Consider the following 22,694-nt stretch of genomic DNA (forward strand, 5'->3'; position numbering starts at 1 on the left):
GATCGACAATGTCCTTCGTGGCCGATTCAACATGCTCTGTCTTCTCTGGCAAATTGGCGGCAATTTCTTGTAGATTGCCAATTTCCGCTTGGTGGTTTTGGATATCGTTGAGGGAGTCGCGGTAATTTTGCAACTTGGCGCGTTTTTCGTCCAAGGTGGTCTTGAGTTCAATTTCGGCAGGAACGGCCTTTTCAATTTCGGCCAACCAATTCTTGAGTTTTTCAGCGATTTCATCAAAACCGGACCACTTAGACATTTTGTCTTGGATCTTTCGGCTGTTGCTGGTGATATTGTCGAAGAGCTGGTCGAAGGTTTGTTGTAATTCCTCCAATTGCGAACGTATGGCTTCACGTCCCTCCGTGGCAGTTGAGGGATAGCATTTCTCACCGCACTCAATAGTATTGTTTAGCAGCAGGGTAGCTGAGGGTTGTTGGGCCAACAGTTCCTGAACAGCAATTTGTTTTTTGAGCAAATCATCGCGGGAGCCCACTTGGCTCAAATCACTGCTATCATCGTATTTAGCTTGGGCACTGGCCAACCAATCCGAGCACTGCTTGTATTTCTCGTTAAACATTTGGTGGTCTTGAACAGCCTGTTCGCATTTCTTCAAAATCTCCTTTGTGGTGGCCTGTATGGACTGGAAGCGTGATGTAACCTGTTGTACATTCACGGCAATGCGTGTTTCTCCTGAACTTTGAATGAGCTCAGACGAATCGTCCTTGATTTTCTCAAATTCGACTTCCTTTTGGCGCAAATTGTGGTTTAGGCTTTGGAATTTATTCAGTTGCTCCTCCTTCTCTTCCAAGGTGGCCTTGGGATTGTAGTTCTTTAGGGCATTTTCCGATTCACCCAACCACGAGATTAGTTCATCCAAATTGACTTCATAGTCATTCCATTGTTGGAGACGGCTTTCGAGGCCGCTCTTAACATCGGTCAGAGCAGCTGAGAACTTCTCGAAGTCAGCACGCAAGTTACCGAGGTCACGGGTCATTGCCTCCTTGGAACGAGCTGGCAAGACCTTGGTGTTATTCTCAATGTGATCGGATAAGTTTTGAAGTTTCTGCAAGCCTTCGGGTAGTGAATCCATAATCTCGCTGACCTTGTTCAAACGGGCCTGCAATGCTGGTTTGTTACCCGAATAGTCGGAGTAGCCGGTCAAACGATCCCACAGGTTCTTTTGGTAATCCTGTTGGGCTTTTTGCAATTCACTGAATTGTTGGTAGACTTCGAAGGCTTCGTCCAATTGTTGCAACAGATTGTTGCAGTCGTTGGATACCTTTTCGTACCTCTGGTTCACCTTTTCAACAGCCTGTTTAATTTCAGCGGCATTGGCGGGCAATGCTGAATTTTGCAACAAAGCTGCCTTCTCATTTACAGCCTCAACGATACGCTTGTGCGAATTAATATCTTGTTGGGTGGCCTTGAACTTGTACAGTTTCGATCGGATCTCCTGGGCACTGGTCCAGGTTGAGGGATTTTCATTTTGTACTGCCTTCTCTACTTGATCCAACCAATTGACCACTTGGCCTAGTATATCTTGGTAACTGGACAGCTGTACGGTCTGGGCTTCCTGTTTCTTTTGCAAGTTGCGAATACCCTCATCCAGTTTGTCCCATCTATCCCGAATGTCACGCATTTCTTTGCGCAATTTCTCGCGCCCTTGGGTAGAAGTTTCGGGCAATGCCTTTTCACCAGCAGCATTAAGAGCGGCAAACAAGGTGTCGGCTTGCTCCCTTTCCGACAATAGAATGGGGAGAATATTCGAGACTTGAGAAGCATCTTCCTTTTCGGCGTTTTGCAGTTGTTTTTCGATGGGTTCCAACCAAAGGTCAACTTCGTTATATTTGTCCTGGTAGAACTGATGGTCATCGACGAGATTGGACCACCGGTTTACGACTTCCTTGCTGAGGACTTGCAACAACTGATAGCGATTGGTGATTTGAGAAGTCAAGGTCTTCAGGCGCTCAGCGCCACAATTGTTCAACAATGCATGGGCTGCATCAGCAAAGGCATCGATCTCCTTCTCCTTTTGCAAAATCAGATCACGCTGGATTTTATATTTCTCCAATTGCTCGACTTTTTCGTGCAGGGTGGATTGCAGCTGTTGTTCGCGGAACACAGCCTCGGCAGCGCGACACCATTTCGTAAGATCTTCCAACTTTTCTTCAAAGTTCTGCCATTGCTGTAGGACATCCTTTTGTTTGCCTTCAATACCCTCGATATCATCGAAGTGAGACTTAATAGTGACCTCCAATTCGTTGATTTCCTTGTCGAGAACATCAACACCCTTCTCGGAAGTAGCAGGTTTCACCTTTTCGAATTGCTCTCTAATGTCCGATACCAGCTTCATAGCCTGCGGCTTATTCTGAGACAAACTCTGTAGGGTTTCAATTTTGCGCTTAATGTCTGACTTTTCGCCGTAGGCATCATCGCATTCCAAAAGTTTGGCCTTTTCACCGGAAATCCATGACTTGGCAGCGGCAATTTGGTTGTTCAGGTCGTTGTGTTTTTGCACACAGTCGTCTAGGTTATTTAGAATCTCTTCCGACTTTTGGACAATGTTGTTGAAGAGCTGCTTGATCGATTGCAAGTAAACATTGAGCGAATTGTCCTTGATCTGGTCGACCAGAACTTGGGCCTTGTCGCACACATTGTCCACCAGGACATTGTGGGTGGTGATTTCTTGATGCAACAATTTGTGGTTCTGCAATTGAGCTCTCTTCTCCTGCAAGGTAGTCTTGGGTTCGGTGTGCGATTGCATGGCCTTGTCAACATCCTTGAGCCATTTGGTCAACTGGTCTTGGGCAATGGAGAAGTCGTTGAATTGCAATAGGCAGTGGTCAATCTTTTGTGAGGCTTGATTCAAGTCATCGGTGTAATTGTCCCACATGGTGCGTAGATTTCTGAGTTGTTGTCTAATGATTTCACGACCATCGGGGCTGGTGTGACCATAGAGTTTCTCACCACGGTCAATGAGATTCTCAAAGGCTGTACTATCGTTGATTCTCTTGTCGGACATGTCGCGCAACTTATTTTGGCGCTCTTGCAGTATGGCTTGGTCGCCCACAATGTCCTTGTTCTTCTCCAATTCATCAATACAGGATTGCAAATCAGTTTTGAATTTCTCATAATCTTGATCGAAGGCTTCGTGGTCCTTAACATAGTTCTGGTATTTGGCAACCGATTCCTTGCACAGATTTTTCAATGTTTGATACCTTGTATTGAGGCGGGACAATTTCAGGTTCAAGTCGGTATCTCCTTCAATTTCGCGACCTTGGTCCATCAAGTCATTAATGGATTTAGCCCGCTTCTCAATGTCCTGAGAAATGTTGAGAAGTTGTTGAAGATGTGCCTTCTTGGCTTCGGCAGTGTTCTTCAGTGCCTGATTCTTAACAATGGCCTCAACATTCTTCATCCAGTTGTCCAGCTCATCGATCACAGTCTCGAATTCATCCCACTTAGAGCAAAGTTGTCTAAGCTTGACTTGTGAGTCTTGGCACAGCATCATGAAATCATCCCAGGCCTGTTTGGGTTCCTGGAAGCTCTTCAGGAGGGCTGGATGGCCGGATGGATGTGTCTGGGAAAGCACTGTATTCAGGAGTTGTTGGCAGGTTTCGAAAATTGTATCGCCTTCAGGTTTGTGCTGCAATAGATTCTCTACAACCAACAGTTTCTCCTCGGCTCCCTCCTTTTCGAAGGTAGTCTCGTTCAATATGTCTATGGCTTCCGATTTGATGGTGTTCAGCCAATCTTGTGCCTTCTCCAAGACCTGGTCGTAAGCTTCATGTTTGGCTACTTGGTTGGTGACAACATTAATGCGGTCTGTGATTTTCTTGGCCAAATCGGTATATTCATTGATTGACTCTTCCGTCTTACGTTCGGATTCATCATCGCAAAGGGCCACTGCACGTTCCTGCAATTGTTTCAAAGCATTCCTATGCAGGGTGGCTTCTTGCAATTGGATCTTGTAATTTTGTAGAGCCGCTTTCTTGGCAGCCAATGTGGGATAGAGTTCATCAGCCTTCAAGACCTTGGCCTTGGACTCGTTGAGGTAATGCGAGACTTGGGCGTAACTTTCCTCGATTGTGGTCTTTTGAATGAGGACACCCTCCACCTGTTGCAGGAGAGCATTGGCTTCGTCTCTCAAGTAGTCGAAGTTTTCTCTAAGGTTTCGCAATTGGGCGCGGATCTTTTCTCTGTTTTCGGGTGTCACAGTGGGATACAACGACTCACCCAGATCGACCACATTGTTAAGGATGGCTTGGCCATTGTCGAAGGTATTCAAGTAATTTTTAATGGTTTGCAATTGTTGGGCAGTGGCTGATGAAGAACCGGGCGAACCCATTCGGGCTAGTTCTTGGAATTCAATCTTAGCCTCGCCCAACCATTCTGTGGCTTCGTTGAGAGCACGATTATATTCGTCGTTGGCCTTTGAGGCGTCCCTCAACTTATCCATGTACTGTTGCAGACCCTTGCCCACTGTCTGGTAACGCTGTACCAAATGTGTTACAAATTGGCCAATGCGAGCTTCAGGGTTCTTATTAATCAACTGCTGAGAGGTCTTTTCCAAGTTATTAATCACGGGTTCGTGATTGTCAACGTCCTGTTTCAGCAGCATGAGTTCTTCAATCTTCTGTGGAATATTATTCAAGTCGATCTGATTGCTTGTCTCGGCTTTAATGCGACCTTCAATGTCTCGCAACCATGTGTTGAGCTCTTCATTGGATTTTTCGTATTGGGTCCACAGATCAACATTTTCGTCGAGAATGTCTTTAATTTGATCGAAGGCTTTTTGCAGATCGCCCATTTCAGCATTCAGAAGTTCGGAGTCCTTGACGAGCTCAGCCATGTTCTGTGGCGTCTCAATGGCCTTCAACATTTCCAGGGAATTAGCAATGTCCGCCTGGCGTTTTTTGCAATCATCCAAAGCTTTGCCGACTTCTTGGAGTGACGATTTCTTGACATCCAAGTTGTACTTGTCAGAAGTGCTCTCGGGTTGGCACCAATTGACCTTCTCCTTTTGGGTTTGGATGATACGCTTCAACATGTTGACGCGATCGGCATGGAACTTCTTAAGAAACTGCAACAGAGAGTTTTCAATTTTCTTGGCATAGACTTCTACGCCTTCGTATCTCTTCTGGACGTTGTTGAGTTCTTTGGGAATTATGGATTCACTGAAAGTGGGATAGAGGATGCGCAGCTCTTCGACCTTTTGTTTAATATTGTCAATATCGTTGCCAGTTTGACTTAGCTGACTTTGTAAAGCTCTGCACTGTTGTAGGCGTTCCAAGATCTTGGCATTATCGCCGGACATATCATCGCATTTGATCAGTTGTTCCCTGAGTTTGGCTACATTTTCACCGGCTTGTTTGATATTCTTGCGCAGCTCTTGTTCCTGATCGTTAAATTGAGCCGTAATGTTGTTTAGACGTTCTGCGTTCGACTCGACTTCCTGGAACTGAGCATCCAATAGCTCATTGAGTGCAGTTAAGGCGGGTATTTCGACATTATTGTTGATCTTCAGAAGTTCGGTGGATTTCTCAGCAATGGTATCCTTCAATGCCTGGTACGAGGGCAATTCAGAACGATATTTCGTGAGACGCATGGGAGCAAATTCAATTTCCATACTATTATCGGCGGCGTCACACAATCCCTGGTTGGTTTCTGTCAACCACGGGACGAGGTCCTTTTTGGCATCCTCAATTTGAGACCAAATAATAGCTTCGGTTTCATACATGTGGGCATTCTTAACGGTCTTGTCATGCAATTCTTGCCACTTCTGTTTGGCCTCGGCAAAGTCCTTGGGTATGTCCTGAGGCATAACCTCACCAATGTTGTCAAACAATTTTCCAACATTGGCCACCTTACGGTCCAGTTCATCTAGAACCACCTTGGTCTTGCGTACCTGATCCATGGTTTTGCGTGTCTTTTCAGAGGCTTGGTGCAATTCCACTTCGTCTCTGGGTTGTTGGGGAATCGAGTGATAGAGATCTTGAGCCTTCTTCAGTTCTTGGCTGAACTTATTCTTGCAATCGGCGAATTCCCTCAAGGCCTGCGAGATCAATTGGTATTTCTGTATGCGCTCGGCAATTTCTCCTTGCAGGGAGTCGTAGTCTTTGTCCAAATGCAAGAGAGTCTCTTGAATGGCAGGCATACTGGCAATGTCCTCACGCATTAGTTGACTACCCTCGTCATGAATGCGATTCTTCAGATCTGATTGGACCTTGAGGGCATCATTCAGAGCTACCAAGTCACAAATGATTTGATCGATATTCTCCAAGTTCGGCTTACGATTCAGTATATCAGCCAACTTGGCTCGGTTCTCCTGCAAGGCTTGGCCCAAATTGTTCTCCAACGTATGGAATTTATCCTTGCGGACTTGCATTTGTTCGATTTGTTGCTTTTGGTTTTGGGTGCGCAACTGTAAATTCTCCAATTTGTTTTCTATGTCATTCACAATCTGGGTGGCAATGTACGGTTTGCGGGTCAGAGCATCTTTGAGATGGATGACAGGATTCTCATCGATTTCCTTGGCTTGAGTCTTCCAATAAGGCACTGTTTTGGCAATAGTTTCTATTTCGGACATTATCTTGTTCAGGTCCTGTGATTGAGGAGCATCGGGCTTCTCAATCTGGTGTTTGAGGTAGTTCAAGTGGTTCTCCGACTCATGTTTCCAGTTCAACAATTCCGTCCATTTCTCCAAGCTGGACTTCTTTTGTTGCATATTTGTTTCGAGATTCTGATAATTAACCACCAATGCGGAATAGGCTTCATTGAGGCTCTTGCTTTCCTCCGGAGAGGCAGCCAACGACAATTGCTTGACTTCGTCGTAGATGGCATTAAATGCAGGCTTCTTGTCATTGTGTTCTTGCAGCAGGGCGTGGATGACATGCAAACTAGTTTCTACACGTTCTGGATTGATTTCTTCTACTTGGGCCACCTGGGACCTCAGAGAATCCATCCAATTGGAGAAGTTAACCATTTTTGCATTGAAATCTTGACGGGCAATGATGGCATCAGAGATTTCATTGATGTTGGCGCGAGTAGCTTCGGAAAGCTTTTGCAGCTTACCCTTTAAACCACTTACACGGTCTTTAACGGCTACAGCACCCTCAGGAGCTAAATGTATACTGATCTGGTCGGCAGCTTGGCCTAAGGCAACCAGTTTGGCTTGTTGTTCGGAAATTTCATTATTGAAAGACTTTAGACGTACCAATTCATTCTCCAACTTGTCAATGTGCGGCGTATTGAGGATACTGGGCTTACGGGCCACCATTTGTTCGCCCTTCTCCACCCAGTCCTCCAATTTGCCAGCTTCGTTTTCGAAGGACTTCCAGTTGGCGACGAGTTTTTCTAACTTAGCGCTAGCCTGTTTGGCATTTTCATGCACGGACGTCCAACGGGAATGCATGGCATCTACTTCATCGGGGGCATTGGTTTTGCATAACATTTTGTGTGTAATGTTCGAAATGCCTTGGAGACGGTCTAATTGCTCCAAGCAATGATTTTCAAATTGTAAGGCATTCTGTTGCAGAGCAACAGCTTCCTCAAGGGACAATGGCTTAGGGACTATGTTATTTACCTTGATTTCGCATTCCTCGACGATGGGCTTCAGGTGTTGCAGGCCAGTCTGGAATTGTTGCCAATTGACAAGGTCTTCCTTGACAGCCTGGGCTTGGTGATCCACGTTGCGGTTAATGGCACTGAGAACTTCTTGCAGTTTGGTGATTTCTCCCTTGAGACGTTTGGCCTCGGCAATGTTGCCCTCCTTGGGCGCCAATTCGGAAGCATCAGCGGCCAAGATGTCCAGCTCTTTCATGCGATCGCCCAAAACGGCCTTGAAGGCGTTGACCTTCATTACACGTTCCTCGGGTGTCAAATCCTCAGAGTGCAAAGCTTCGATGGCCTTGGGGGCTACCTTGTTGGCCCATTCTTGCAAAGCAGCCAAACGGGACTTGTAGTTATTCCATTTAGCACTATAATCCTCCAAGTAGCCGACGCGGTCCTTAACATGTTCCATTGTATTGAAGAACATCTTTTCGACTTCGGTGACTTCCTTCTCCAGGATTGGTCTCTTTTCGGCGGCAGCCAAAGGAGCCAGCTCAGCCTTGAGGGCGTGCAACTTTGGCAACAATTGATGGGAAGCTTGTTGCAATTGGGCATTCAATTCACGTTTAGCCTTCAAATCTTGACTAACGTTCTTGGGATCCGTTTGCAGAGGAGTGAGGGCACGCAATTCGGTCTCAGCCATTTGCAAGAGGTGGCAAATTTCTGCCTTCTGATCGGAAAAGTCATTCCAAACAGCTTGTGTACCTTTCAATGCCTGCAACTTATCAGAAGTTTCTGTGTAAGCTTCATTCCAGCCGGTTTCCAAGTTCTTAACTTCGACCTGGACAAAGGATGGGGCATGGACATCTTTGCTCAAATCACGACCTCTCTGTAGCATGGACATAATGTGAGGACGTTGATGATCCAATTGGTTAATGGCATATTGTTGTTCTTCAATGAGTTTGTTGACACGTTCCAAGCTGTCGGGTGGTGGTATACTGGCAGCCTGCTCCTTGACCTTGCTGAGAAGACATACGACTTCATGGACCTCACGTCTATATGTGTAGCATTTGGAGAACACCTCTGTCTTGACCATGGTGATCTCAATGGTTGGTATGAGGTTCTTGTAACGGGCGATAAGGTCTTCCAATTTCTTTTGTTCGGCATTGGCCTCATCCTCAGTGGCATAGCTAAGGAGGTGATCTAAAGTCTTGACCAACCACTTCATATCCTCACGTTTATTGTCGGCTTCTTGGCATATTTTCTAAAGAACGAAAGGGAAGATTGTTAATAAAAATAACAACAATGTGTACAACAATTTATGACAACGAAATATGATATTGAATTTAAAAGCTTTTCATCATTTACCACAAGTTCCCTGAGCTGCATGTGTTAATTAAATGGAAATGTGAGTATTAGTTATGGGAGCTTAAGACGTCTGCTTAATATTATTTCATTATTAGCGGAACTTACCTGGAAAACAACTTTTTCCTTTTCGAATTCTTCCATACTGTTCACCTCGTTGACAATGTTCTTCAAACTCCTGTCCACGGTGTCCATCCATTCGACCATTTCGGTGAACTTGTCATGGTAGGATTCCCATTGAGCGGGAATTTGCTGTAAGGTCTCACGCATTGAGGCGATTTTGTTGGTGAGGTGGGTGTATTGAGAGTGAGCATTCTTGTAGGCATTCTCGAGACTGCTGTCTCCCGGTTTCTGCTGCTTGTAGGCCTGGCCCAAGCGATGCATATTTTGTAAGGATTTCTCCAAACGGGGTAGGCAGCCAGACTGCAGGAAGTATTGCTGATTGCGCTTCAAAATTGAATCGACATCCTCATTACGATTGAGGGCTTGTTCTTCCAAATGCAATTCTTTTTCGACCTCCTGCATGGTCTGCTGGAAAGCTTGTTCATCCGAACGGAATTCCAGTTTCATGAGATGCAATGGAGCCTGGCCCAAAACATTTTGCCAGCGGTTCTGTAGTTGTTCAACAGAATCAACCACAGGTTTTTGTTCCTGAGTTGGCAGTGTTTTCAACAAGTCTTGTGCGGAGTCTACCAAATCAGGCATCCATCTTTGGTTAACATTTTCAAAGAAGTACTTCTGGGTCTCAATTGTGGTCTTGGTCTCAATGTGCTTTTCAATGAGTATAGTTTCGGCCTGGGTCAACCATTCCGTAACGACTCTCTCGTTGTCTTTGTAGCGATTCCATGAGTTGAGGGAATCCGTCAATCGCTGCTCCCATTGTTGGGAATTGTTGATGACGTAGTTGAAACGATCGTTCAACTGTTGCATGTTGTGTTGGGCTTGAGTGGTATCGATGTTCTCATCCTGGACAACATTCCTCAAAAGATTCTGGAAGACTTTGTTCTTGCTCTCCAACATCGAACGATAGTAGACGGTGCGTGAGAAGAAGGTCTTATGTTTTGTCAACTCTTCGTTGATCTTGTCACGGCCACCGGCCAAGGTGTGGGTGCCAAGCAACGATTCTGCTTCGTTTAGCCACTGATGGATTTCCTTTTGACCAGCTTCCAAAGATTCTTGCTGGATAAGCAGTTGATGGATCAAATGAAGCTTGCTGGGAATTTGGGCCCTAATGCGTACCAGAGCCTCCTTCTCTTGCTTCAAGGTCTTCATCATACTGTCGACTTCTTCACGTGACAGATCTTGGATCATGCCTTGGATGTTGCGACTAATCGTCTTGAACAACTCCTCATTGTCATCGATTTCTGAGGCGAGTTTTTGCAACTCATCGCCATATTTGCGAATGGCCTCACTGTCTCCCAATTGTTGTTTTTGGTTCAAGACACTTTCAGCATAGCGCAACCATTGCGACAACTTTTCAATGCCGGACTTATATTCCTGGCGGGCTCTGATGATGTCACCAGCATGCATGTATTTCTTGGTATTGGCAAAGAGCCGTTCGAAACGGTCGGCTAACATGCCATGGTGCTGTCTCAGATTTTGGGCAATGGGCTCTTCGCAAGAAGCTATCAAGTAGTTGGCGGCATTGGCAAGAGCATCGAATTTATCCTTCCACACGGAAATGTCTTGGAAGAATTCCAATTTTTCATCTTCTGATTGCATAGCCTTTTGCTCGGCCAAACGAAGCCACTCCTCACACTGAGGAGCCAATTGATGCCATGTCTTCCAGCAATTGACCACTTCTTCCAATGAGTTCTGACAACATTTCAATTCCATGGAGACACGCTTCCATCTCTCCTCGGTCTCGTACATGAAACGGTCAATGTCAATGGTTTCCTTGCGAGACACATTGCCGTCACGTTTGTATTCGTCAACCACCTGTTGCATATCGACGAAAGCCTTTTGGAACTCTTGGAAAATCTTGTTGCGCGATACGAAGTTCTTGTACTGTTCAAGTTGTTGCGCGACCTTATCTTCGGTGCCGTATTTACCGGTCCATCCCTTCATCTTATTCTCGACCAAGTTCAAGAAGGCCACCAGGCAGCACTTGTGCTCCAAGAATTTCAATCTAATTCTACGTTCACTAGCTCTGGGTCCTACATCCTGCAAACGTTTCTCCATGTTGCGCAGCTGCTCCAAAGGTACTTGCTGGGCCAACGGTGAACGTTTGGCATTGTCGAACATGGCAATGATACGGGGCAAATCGGCAAAGAAGAGTTTGTGCTCCTCCAATTTGCGAGATATTATGGCGGCGGTTTCCTCATTCATGGAATTGGGAATGTCATTGTCCATGAGAATTTTCTCAGCCTCGGCCAGCCATTTGCCTACTTCGCCGAAGTCACCGGGCAGTTCAGAATCCAGAAGCCACAACCAGTACATCATTTGATATTGTACACGTTGCCACAGGCTGTTGATATCTTCCCAGGTGTGTTTGGGTACCTGTAGGAAACCACTCTGTGATTCCACTAATTGTTTCAAGCGATTGTAGGTTGGTATGTGGGCGTCAACCTCGGAGCGAGCAATAAGATACTCGGCAAAATCACGCGGGAAAGAATTGCCCAAGACCATGGGCTCATATTCAGTTGTTTTCTCCACCAAGAAACGTCTCAGTTCATCCAATTCTTGATGGATATGTGACAGATCCTTGTTAGCACCCTATAAAAATGGAAATATATTTTAGATTATTTGGCGAATGAGAAATTTTATCGAAAATCCATTATATTACCTTTGGTTCGGGATACTTGTGCAAGAATTGAGCCACATAGGTCATAATACTCTTTTCATCGGGTTTTGGTACATCCACATCCTCAGCATCAAGCAGTTTCGCAATGCCCAACTTGCTTTCGGCCACATCGAAAGCAGTTTCGAGACGTTGACGATTGCTTGTCTTCTTCAATTCAGCCAAGTTAACCAAATTGGCCTTAATGGCATCGATGAGGGCCAGGAAGGCGACACCATCTCTCCAACTGGCGCCGAAATCCTTAACCTCTACACCGCTTTCTCTGCAAGGTAAAATAAGATTATATATCATCGGCCACGTGACAATTGACTTCAATACTCACTTTGGTAAGGCATTGGTTACCCAGTTAAGTAAAGTCTTACGGGCACCCTGCTTCCATTTCTCAGCCTTGACATCGCTGGCATTCTTGCCAACACTGTCCAGAGAACTAACCGAACCACTGATACCATGACCCAAATATTCAAGGTTGCGGCTATTCTCTTCGATCTGTAAAAGGTAAGTAGAGAACAAGTTTTAGGTTAGTTCGTAAGGCTTCCCGCAAGCATTTGACTGGCTAAATATGTGACATTCATTTTCTAAAATGTTGTAAAAGAAAACCAAAGTACACTTTGTGCTGCTGTCGCATTAAACAAAAGAAAAAAGGCACACAAATAAAAATGATGAAAAATATTTAAAAAAAATAGAATGAAAATTAAAATTAGGCAGAAACACATGTGTGATGTTCAATAAAAATAGTAATCTAATGTTCGTGTTAAAAACCGAGAAAGAATTACCCCCTAGAGAAGAATATCAGGGAAGTTGATAGGGAAATAAAATATATTTCCCCTAATTAACATAAGGCATGGATAATTTTCAAACTTGATTATCGAATAAAAATTAAAAATTAGTGCATTTTTCAAAATGGTGGACATGGGTTATCCACATATTACCCTAACAAAGGATATGTGCAAATTGTTGGACCTTATCGACAGAATAAAAAACATGAAAATGGGATCGCATTAGGTCGCAATACTTTTCCAATCTTGAACGCGGTCTGGATGTGCTATGGATTAATTGAATGAATGTTGCAAGGGGTGTTAATGCTACACCCCAAATATAAGAGAAATATGCCGTTTCAGAAAGAAGCCAATCCCATATTGGTAATTTAGCCAACTACTTAATATTTCAATAGATAATGTACTCTGACCAGTGCAGTTATTGAGATAAACCCAACATATTTATATTAATTTTTGTTCACCTCTACACAGACCCCTCCGATAACCTTGGCATACTGGGAATGCAGTTGAATTAAAAAAAGTTCAACTCAATGACAAATGAGATGTAATCAAAATCATAAAAATAAATCAAAATAACAACAACAAAACTAAAAATAAAGAGAAATGTGCATTTCATACAAAACAATAATTTGCACACACGCATACACACGACTACAATTCTACACTGAAATAAAAAAAATAAAAATCGTATCTCAGGAAACTAAATGACTACAAACTAGGGTTACTACGGGTTTTTCTTGTTGTTGTACTTGTTCAAAATTACCTGTGGCTTATAATTAATAACTACTAATAGATTTTTCCGTCTCTTTTTACGAATCTATTTTGGTATTTAGCAATAAAAATTATTACGACAATAAACAAAATAATACAAAAAAATAAATAATAATAACGAGAAGAGAAGAAGAAAAATACATCGATACAAGATTAACAACAATGACATTAAATATTTCATTATTTAGTTTCAATTTTTTTTTTGTTTGTTATGTGAACGATGTCATCAACTGTGAAAAGCCATTCTAGAATGAGAAAAATCTATTTATGAGGGGTGTCCTTCAATGATAGGTGATTTATTCAAGGTGTACTTTTTCTCTATAGGTGAACTATTTTGTGCATTGTTTTTTTTTCTTCGAGTGCATTTGTTTAATAGGGTTTTGGTTTGGTTTTGTTTTTGCGAACTTACCTGGAAGTACAAAATGATTGTCCATATCAAACCCAAGACAACTGGTGGTCTCCCATCCACCAAATCGGCTGGATTGATATTAACCAACTTGATACGTTTGCTGGCCAAGAATTGCAGGGCTGTGTTGGCATTACTGAGGAAATGTGGACGTCTCAGAACACGACCCTTTTCAACGGGCAATTTCTCACCGGATAGCACTTCTAAAAGTGCAATCAACTTGGTGCCATCGCGCAGATCATTGATTAAATCATCGACTCGAAGCGGTGGAACACGCTATAATGGAAAATAAAAGAAAAAAAATACAGAAAATTACATAATTAGTTAATAATGTGTTTTTAAATTTAAAATATTTAGAAATAAGTATTAAAAAATGTGCTAATTCGTTACAAACAAACTTTAAAAAAAAATTGTATTGTGGGCAATGTCAAAACATGGACCTGTATTGAAAATTTTCTGCGGTGAATTCTTCACGCAGAAAAAAACACAAAAGTCAAAGTATAGCCGATTCCGTTCTAAAATATGTCTATGTTAATGCCTAAAATCTTAAAAACTCCAAAATTGAGAGTGTACGGTTATATAAGAGCGAAATCAGAACGTTATCCAAAACATCCCATTTTCCATATGAACATTCTTGGGGAAGTGGCAACATTTTTTAAGGCGGAATTTTCAAAGATTCGAATTGATCAATTCTTACCACCAATCTTCTTCAGATGATTAGGAATATATGGCATGAAGTCGACAAGTGTACTGTTCAAAGGGTATTCCTAAACATAACCTACAAATAAGGTAAAAATATCCGAACGTTATTACCGATGATTTATATAATAACAACACAATAATGACGACATATTTATTAACACTGCCATTACAACACCTCTCACACACACAAACACATCGATCGTAATGACCGCAGTGCAGTAGTATGCATTGGAATAATTGGATTTAAGCCATATATTCTCCGTCCGGCCGAACAACCTTAATCATGATTACAACGAACGAGTGTAATATTCAAGGTCCAGCAGAGCTAATGGCACAAACTATATTTTTTCTCATATAAAATTGCCATTAATTGAACAAGTTAGACAGACGATAAATGTTGGACAGCCATGGCATGGTCGATACTTTCTAAAACTTTGATTTATATTCAAATCATTAACAGACACGGTCGTTATCAATGTATCAATGCTATGGAGGGGACATTAAAGGAGATTTTTATTATTGTAAAATGCGTCGGAGTGAAAAAACTGTCACACACACACACAGATTCCAAACAATAAACGTGACCAAAATGCAACAACAGAACCAAAAAAAGAAAAAAATATGAGAGGTGGCAAATCTGTTGGAATCCATCCACTCTACTCCTTATAAATAATTTCAGTGAGAGGTCGCAATGTTTTTATGCCTATCTATCTCTCGGCATTATGTACGACAAGATACGAAATTAAAAGAAACACAAAACCCACACAAATGCCTGGCTAGGCTATCGGCTGACTGCCGCAATATACTTGGAAGTCCATTGAAGTGCCATGACTGGCTGTTGTGCATTTCATGCCGGCCGGCCGGCGGTCGACGCATTAGACAAAATCCCATGAAACGATGGAATCTCAAATCTCTCATACAAAACACAACAAAAATCGAATGAACAAACGAACGATTGCACGTTGTAGCCAAGTTCCAAGTGCTGCTGCTGCAGCTATCTGTCAGATATGTATAAAAAAATATGCAAGTCAGCCACTCATATTGGAAAAGAAAAACGACAACAAGCTTAACATTCACTGCTGTTCTGCTATTCTGTGGACTGTTGTAACAGCACTAAACGAGTTGCAGAATTGTTCACGGCAATTGTTGTCGATGTTGTTGTTGGTGGTGCTGTGGTTTGCATGCATCGGGCAATTGGAGTTAAAGATATGACGCGAAACTTTGTTTCTGCTGCAGTGTTACCATGGCTGATAACGTGCCACCGATTAAAGAAATAAGAAAATATTCTACTAAAGGAATGATATGAACGAAAACGTTGGGAGAGCCGAATTATTGGTAGCCCAAAAATGATAGGTCGATATATGGAATATAAAAGTATTTTCAAGATCCAAATGACATGTTTAACAGAATTGTCGGTTATTTGGCATGGTTTCGTAACAAATGCCAATGTAGGACACTGTAAAGCTTCTACATAATTGTGTCCCACTTTTTAGTTAGTTTAAAAGTCGAATTCATTAAAAAGAAAAATAGACTAATACCATTATTGAACCATGCTTCCGTCTTTAGTTTTTTGGCCATCTCACTGTATTTTTTGTCTGGTCTTTAATATTTATCCCTGAACCGGTTTCCAATGAATATGAGCTTCTGCGAAAGCAAATCTGGCCTTCCGATTTTTTCCAAAAATAAAAGGGTTTTCTTGATAGTATTCGGGCAAGTAGAGCTGCTACCATAGCTTGTCCAGGCTCTGTTCTTGATGTTATATTCAACGATAATCTTACAATGAAATACTACCATCGATTATTTGGCAACACTGCTCACATGCTAACTATTAAAAGAGAGTGTTAAATAAAAGTTTGTGGCAAATAAAATCCCAACAACAACAACTACAACAAACAAATGAAATTCATACATCAAATATTGAAACAAGTTTTTTATTTGGCTTCATTTGGAAAACACGAAGATAAAAACATAACCCAACAAACAATGCAGCAAACAATACAAACGAAAGGCCAATAATCCTGGATAATGGCATGACACGCCAAGAGGATGAATGTGACCACCAAGACAAACATGCCACTCGTTCAGTAACACAGGCTGGTCAATTGGCAATCATGCCCGACCGGCAAACGACAAGCATGGAGGCTAAAACATCTACAACGCCTCCTCTTCATTTCTGACCGGCTGGCTGGCTGCCTTCTTAGTTGCCACTCTGGCGTGTGAGTGATATTTTGCATGTGGCAGCAAATAAAATTGGCAAAGATCACAAAATGTGAACAACAACAACAAAATAAAAGAAAAATTGGATTTTAAAAGAAATTTAACATCTTTCTCCTTCCTTTTGCATTTTTGCGAGAGACAGCAGATATTGAATTTGTTTTACAGCGGAACGAGTCGATTGCGTGGGTTCTGTTTTGTGTGTACAAAAAAAAAACTTTACAAAAAGTGATTGTTGTACATAGTTATGGCTACAACTTCATCATCGTGTCATCTGTATCCGTTTATCTGCAACTTCTCCCATACCAAACCGACTCTTGACAATATCAATCCTTTATGGGAATGCTGTTGGGTTTTCTTGTGTTACATTCTCCATGTAGACAAATGGTTCTGTTATGTGGAACGGTCAATGGCCACAGTCAAATGGGCTTTTAGGATTTCTTTACAGAGTTTGGAGATTTAAAATAAGAATACATTTTTGGAAAAAAAATAACAAAGTAAAAAAGTATCTGACACTCTGACAAATAATGTCTGTTGTCTGAAGGCGATGATCAAAACGTTGTCATTTTGAAAGACATCGAAGACATTGTGGAATGTTGACCCACATCTAAGGATATGCTAAAAACACTTAAGAAATAAAGTAATAAAAAATGTAGGCTATACGATGTTTTGAATGGGATCTCGATAAGTTACCCAGTTTTTTTTTTTAATTAATAAAAATGTTCAGTCTACAGGGAAATTTTTTGAAATAATCGAAATTAGGCCTACATTTGCATTGGGCTCTCCTTGACTCGTTGCAGAAAATTCGAAATATAGGTTTATGTTTGGTGTCATGGCAAAATTTTCACCGCTGATGTATGAGTGGTGTTTTCAATTTTTGTACATAATATTGAAATACCAATACCAATCACAGTTCAAAAAATGAACGCTGGATATTATGAAAAATTCGAACCGGTCGAACATAGCGCCATTGTTTACTTATCAATTATTGTTACTTAGATACCGGTTCAACTTCACCTAGAAATTGAAAGTCAATGTGCAACATTCTCCTAGCAATTCAATGGCAGTTATGCACCGATACAAAATACACAAACATTTTTTTGCGGTCACAACAAAAAAAAAACAAAAGATAGAAGAAAAAACCTGCAAAATCATTAAGCAGAACACGAAACTCCAATAACAATACTCGGAATACTTTATTAGCATTTTTTATAGTTTTTATTTAAATTACAAATTTGACAAATCTGTTGTTGTTTTTTGTTTCTTTTTAAATCTCAAAGCAAAAAAACACATCGTTAAATCACTACAATCTAATGTTTTATTTAACGTTTGAATATGCGATTGATTGTTGATGTGTTTTTTTCTTATTTTTTGTCGTCATTCCCTTTTTAACAATTGACGTTTATTGTCTCCGAACGGCGGCTAATTTTTAATCAAAAATTTATATAATTCAGGTTTTCAAGGTAATCACGTTCACTGTGTGTCTCTTGAAACTGGACATGTAGCACACACACATGTCCGAGACAAGACGACAATTATCATCACCTGGGACTTAAAAAATAGAATTTGTGTTCTTTTTTTAAATAAATTGATTTAGATGCTTTTTCGCTCACCATGTGACATTAGAGGGCATTAGAGCTGTCATCTAGATGATTTATTTATTAGCAATCAGCTTCAATGGAAAATGAGGAGGATATGCACAAAATACATTTACAAATGCAACAATTTTCACATTGGAAATGTGGAAATGGTTACCCATTAAAAATTGATAATAAAAATAAATAAATAAAAAAATTGTAAGCTTGTCTTAAAAATAATATTGTAAGTAAAAATAATTATTTGCTAAAAATTGTGTACAGTGGAATTTGTCCTTGAAATTAGTCCTAATTGCTTCATCGTTATTGAGGATATTATTTCGAAAATTGACTGAATTGCTGTGTGATTAGAGCTTCATAAGTAAACTTAAAAAAGTTAAACATTATCTCGTTCCCTTTTTGGGTTATAAAAAGTGAAAACGTTTATTCGCTGAGCAGATATTTTTGCCACAAGAAGATACACCTGTTTATCGTAAAATAATTCACATAATTGCAATGACACATTTAACAATTTTATTATCTATGCAAACACACAGTTTTTTTATTTGGTACTCTCAATAAAAAGATAACAAAACACACAAATATATATATACATATATATATAGGGGTAACGACGCCGTTTATATAAATTCACAAAAAACAGATTGCACAAAATATTTAAGTAATTTGTTGAGTGCAATTAACACCACACATACAAGTGTCATTTTTGTTTGTATACAACACCGCAATCATGTGATAAGAATATCGAAAATCCTTTTTGGTATGTTCATATCTTATATAATAGATAAACATTTCGTTTGTTGATTCCAACCCCAACATTTTATCACAGACAACTTTGAAGGAATACGAATTGCATTTTTGAAAGAAAGACCCCGCACTTTTGATTTGGCATCCGCATTTTTTTAATGACATTCGTTTAGCCGACCGTAACCATCAATGTCATGACAATGATATACGAAAGACAAACCATTTTAATAAAATTAATTACCGATTTCTTCATTAGAAAAACAAGACATAATTTATATAAAAAAATATATCTGCAGACATGCATACAAACATAAATATATATGAAAACGGTGAAAAGTGAAAGCATTTAAATTCAGATATATATTTTTAATTTGTATATTTTATAATGAAAATAATGACATTTTAAACTCTTTGCAAATATTGAAAAAAATATTTGGCAAACAGTCGCTCAATGTCACTCTTCAAAAGAAAAAATAAAAGTATCGTTAAATTCGACCAGCCGAACATTTTATACCCTACACCATACGGTGGGAACCCCCCTAAAAACTCGATACGAAACCTAGGGGTCTGTGCCGAAAAATGGAAATTATATGTTTTAAGTATTAAGTTTGTTTCTATTCCCAAGAAAACGACATTTTTCAATAAGAGGCACTTTGGTTGGATTTGGACCTTAAACATAGTGAAAATTGCAAAGTTTTTATTCACCAAGATCCATTAAATGGGGTATAACGTTTAAGGGAAAATATTGACCAATATTGACGATTTTTTTCATCATCCAATAGCGCTGAGTGCAAAAGTGACAGCCTCTCCAGTTTTTAACAAAATAAAAAAAATCGGAAGATTCTACATTAAAAACGTGCACCAATACACTGATGGTCAAAACTAAAGCAACTGAAATTACAAACTGAATAAATGACTTGTAGCCTTTTTAAAAATAAAGTTTAAGTGAACGTTTTTTTCAGAAATATATAGGTAATTTATAAACTTAAAAATAAAACAAAAAATACAAAAGCAAAAATATTCTATGGAAAACTAGATTAACCCGATTTTTGATTGGTCAAAACTAAAGCAACTTTTTGATTTTTTTTTCTTATAAAAAAGCAAATTTTTTATTACGGCAGCACAACTACGACGTACTGAATCAATAAAATGCTCTATTTGATCCTTGGCTATACTACTCCTTGCATCCTGAACCTTTGGAAAGAGGTTATGTATATTTGTTTATGAAACTTTTTTTTTGCTTTTTATGCTATCTATGATGCTCCAAAGATGTTTCTATAGGGTAAAGATCTGATGATTGTGTTGGCCATTATAAAACCCCGATTTTTTGACATGTTTGGTTACTGTCAAGCTGAAACACCCAAACAAGCGATATATTTTTGTCATCGAAGGGAACCATAGCTTTTTCCAACACATTTGTATAAACAATCCGAGCCATTAATTCATATATATGGTATAAATATATATATATATATATATATCGTTAATAAAAAATAGGTCAATACCATTATTGATCCAGCTACATACTTGCAAGTACCCTTGCAATACTGTGACACGAGTAATTTTTTCATGTCTGAGTCCGTTAAAAGTTAATGTTATTAAACTTTAATTCACCCGAGAAAATAATATGTCTCCTCTGAGTCGGATTCCAATTAATATGAGCTTTTGGGTAAGGCAATCTTGCTTTTCGATTCTTTACAGAAATAAATGGGCTTTCTTGATGGTTTCCGGGCATGTATGCCTCAAAAATTCCGTTGAACTCTTAAATGGGTATTTTTAACTTCTCCGACAATTTGTTGATCAGTACGAACTGATGTTCTTTTGCAGTCTTCCTCCGTGCTGAACTGTCGCTACTGATATAGTTGCATAACATCAACTTATAATTCGAGAAATCACTGACTTATTCATGGAATATTTCTCCGAAATCATTTTCAGTGATAAATTATTTTTACTGGTAATTAGCTGTTTTATCGGAGTACTGTATTTTTCTTTAGCGATTTTATATTTTTTTGGCAGTAAGTCAATAATAATAACGGTAAAAATAACAAACATTTCAGAGTTCAGCTGTTTTTACTTTAGAGTTGCTTTAGTTTTGTCCAAGCAAAAATTTCCTTATCCTTAAATTATTATTTATTTCATAATGAATTTTGCATTAATGCTTTTGTTTTTCTAAAAGCGAAGAAAGTATCCGAATTAAAACTGAAAAAACCAACATGAAAAAACCATCTTTGGTTTTGAAAAAGTTATGCGGCATTTATTAGCCTTGAAATTTATGTTGCTTAAGTTTTGGCCACCAGTCTCCGACGCATATTTTGAGGCATGATAAACATAATGTCAAATACACTTCAAAAAATGGTGTATCATCACACTGCAGATGTCTCAGCTGTCATGGACAGTTCATCTTCAAAACACCGAAAAATATTATGACCATTTCCCTTCTAAATGTTAAAAAATGTTATTTAATGATTATTAACATTTCAAATACATTTCTAACAAACAATGTACCTGATACAAATTAGAACATAAACAATATCGCACCTCATTTCCAACCGACGATATAATTATTTTGACGCAATGCAAATCATAATGCTATAGCCGCGCCATGAACAGGAAAATAACCGAAGGGGCCATTAATCATTCCGTCTGTTATGTCATTGACTTATCACACCATTTTCTAAAGATAACAAATTATAAATATTTACCAAAACAAAAAAAGAAAAGAAAATCGCATCTGTTGAGACAAATTCTTGACATTTTCCTCATCTCTAGATTTAGGTCTGACGCAAGTCTTTTGAAATAGAACTGAGAAAAAATTTTGATTTCACAAATAACCATAATAATAAACAATATTTGTTTTGCTATTTTTAAATTCAAAAAATGTCTATTTTTGCTGAATTGCAATACATGTTTATTGAGGTGTTTTGTTATGATCAAAATTAATTAAGTAACTCATAGGTAATGGGAAATATAATATAAATTTTCAAAACCCCATATATTAAAATATGGAAATTTCTTATAAACATTTTTAATGCTGCTACTTTAGTAATTTTTCCATTAATCAATTTGAACATTCATGGTCCCCATATCTAAAAATATATTATATATATGGTTAAATGTATTAACAATTTTTTATTTATTTATAATCTTTCAACGAAATTATTCCCCAAAAACAAAAAATACTTTCATCAATATTCCTTTGAGTACAAAATACACATATACCAAATAAATATTATGTTAAGGATGAAATAATTCATCTGAATCACAACGTCATTTTCAGCATTGAGTATATCCATCACTTTGCAGACGTCTAAGTTATGAGTTACGACCCCCCGTAGTCTCCATCGGCTATATTCGTATATTCTATGTAAACAATGTGAATAATATTTCACTTCCTACGAAATCTGAACAAAATTGGCAACACAGATTTATTATTAACAGAATGTTTACACGAAATGGCAAATGCCAGAATTTTCAAACTATTTTTAGATGCGCAGCAACAACAACAACAATACGAGTATGATGAGTAACATATGATCGAAAGGAAAAATAAAAAGTTATCACATTCAATGATGTGATGAATTTTGGAAAATCAACCAAAAAAAAACATATGGCTATGAAGAAATGATCCATAAAAAATGGACATAAAATGTTATGGCTAATTATTCAGACAATGCATGTTAAAGATACTGGGAAAAAATCGAAATTAATTGGAAATCCAATTATATAAGGATTTTTATATCAATTGGAATGGTATTTTTTGCTTAGAATAT

The 22,694-nt window shown here is 39.4% G+C and overlaps 1 protein-coding gene across 1 annotated transcript in view; it reads right to left on the bottom strand.

Moving 5' to 3' along the window:
• The window catches only part of LOC133333316 (titin), a 173,513-nt gene that overhangs the window by 103,579 nt on the left and 47,240 nt on the right, over positions 1–22,694 (bottom strand). The window contains exons 3-8 of the mRNA XM_061541630.1: positions 13,670–13,942; positions 12,036–12,199; positions 11,699–11,975; positions 9,022–11,628; positions 8,917–8,931; positions 7,583–8,812 (exon numbers count right to left, since the gene is read on the bottom strand). Of these exons, the coding sequence (XP_061397614.1) occupies positions 7,583–8,812; positions 8,917–8,931; positions 9,022–11,628; positions 11,699–11,975; positions 12,036–12,199; positions 13,670–13,942 (4,566 nt within the window). The remainder of the gene's footprint in view (positions 1–7,582; positions 8,813–8,916; positions 8,932–9,021; positions 11,629–11,698; positions 11,976–12,035; positions 12,200–13,669; positions 13,943–22,694) is intronic.

The sequence above is a fragment of the Musca vetustissima genome, unplaced genomic scaffold (assembly GCF_032173495.1).
Source record: "Musca vetustissima isolate MV318-11 ecotype Yass unplaced genomic scaffold, APGP_CSIRO_Mvet_v1 utg13749, whole genome shotgun sequence".
Taxonomy (NCBI): domain Eukaryota; kingdom Metazoa; phylum Arthropoda; class Insecta; order Diptera; family Muscidae; genus Musca; species Musca vetustissima.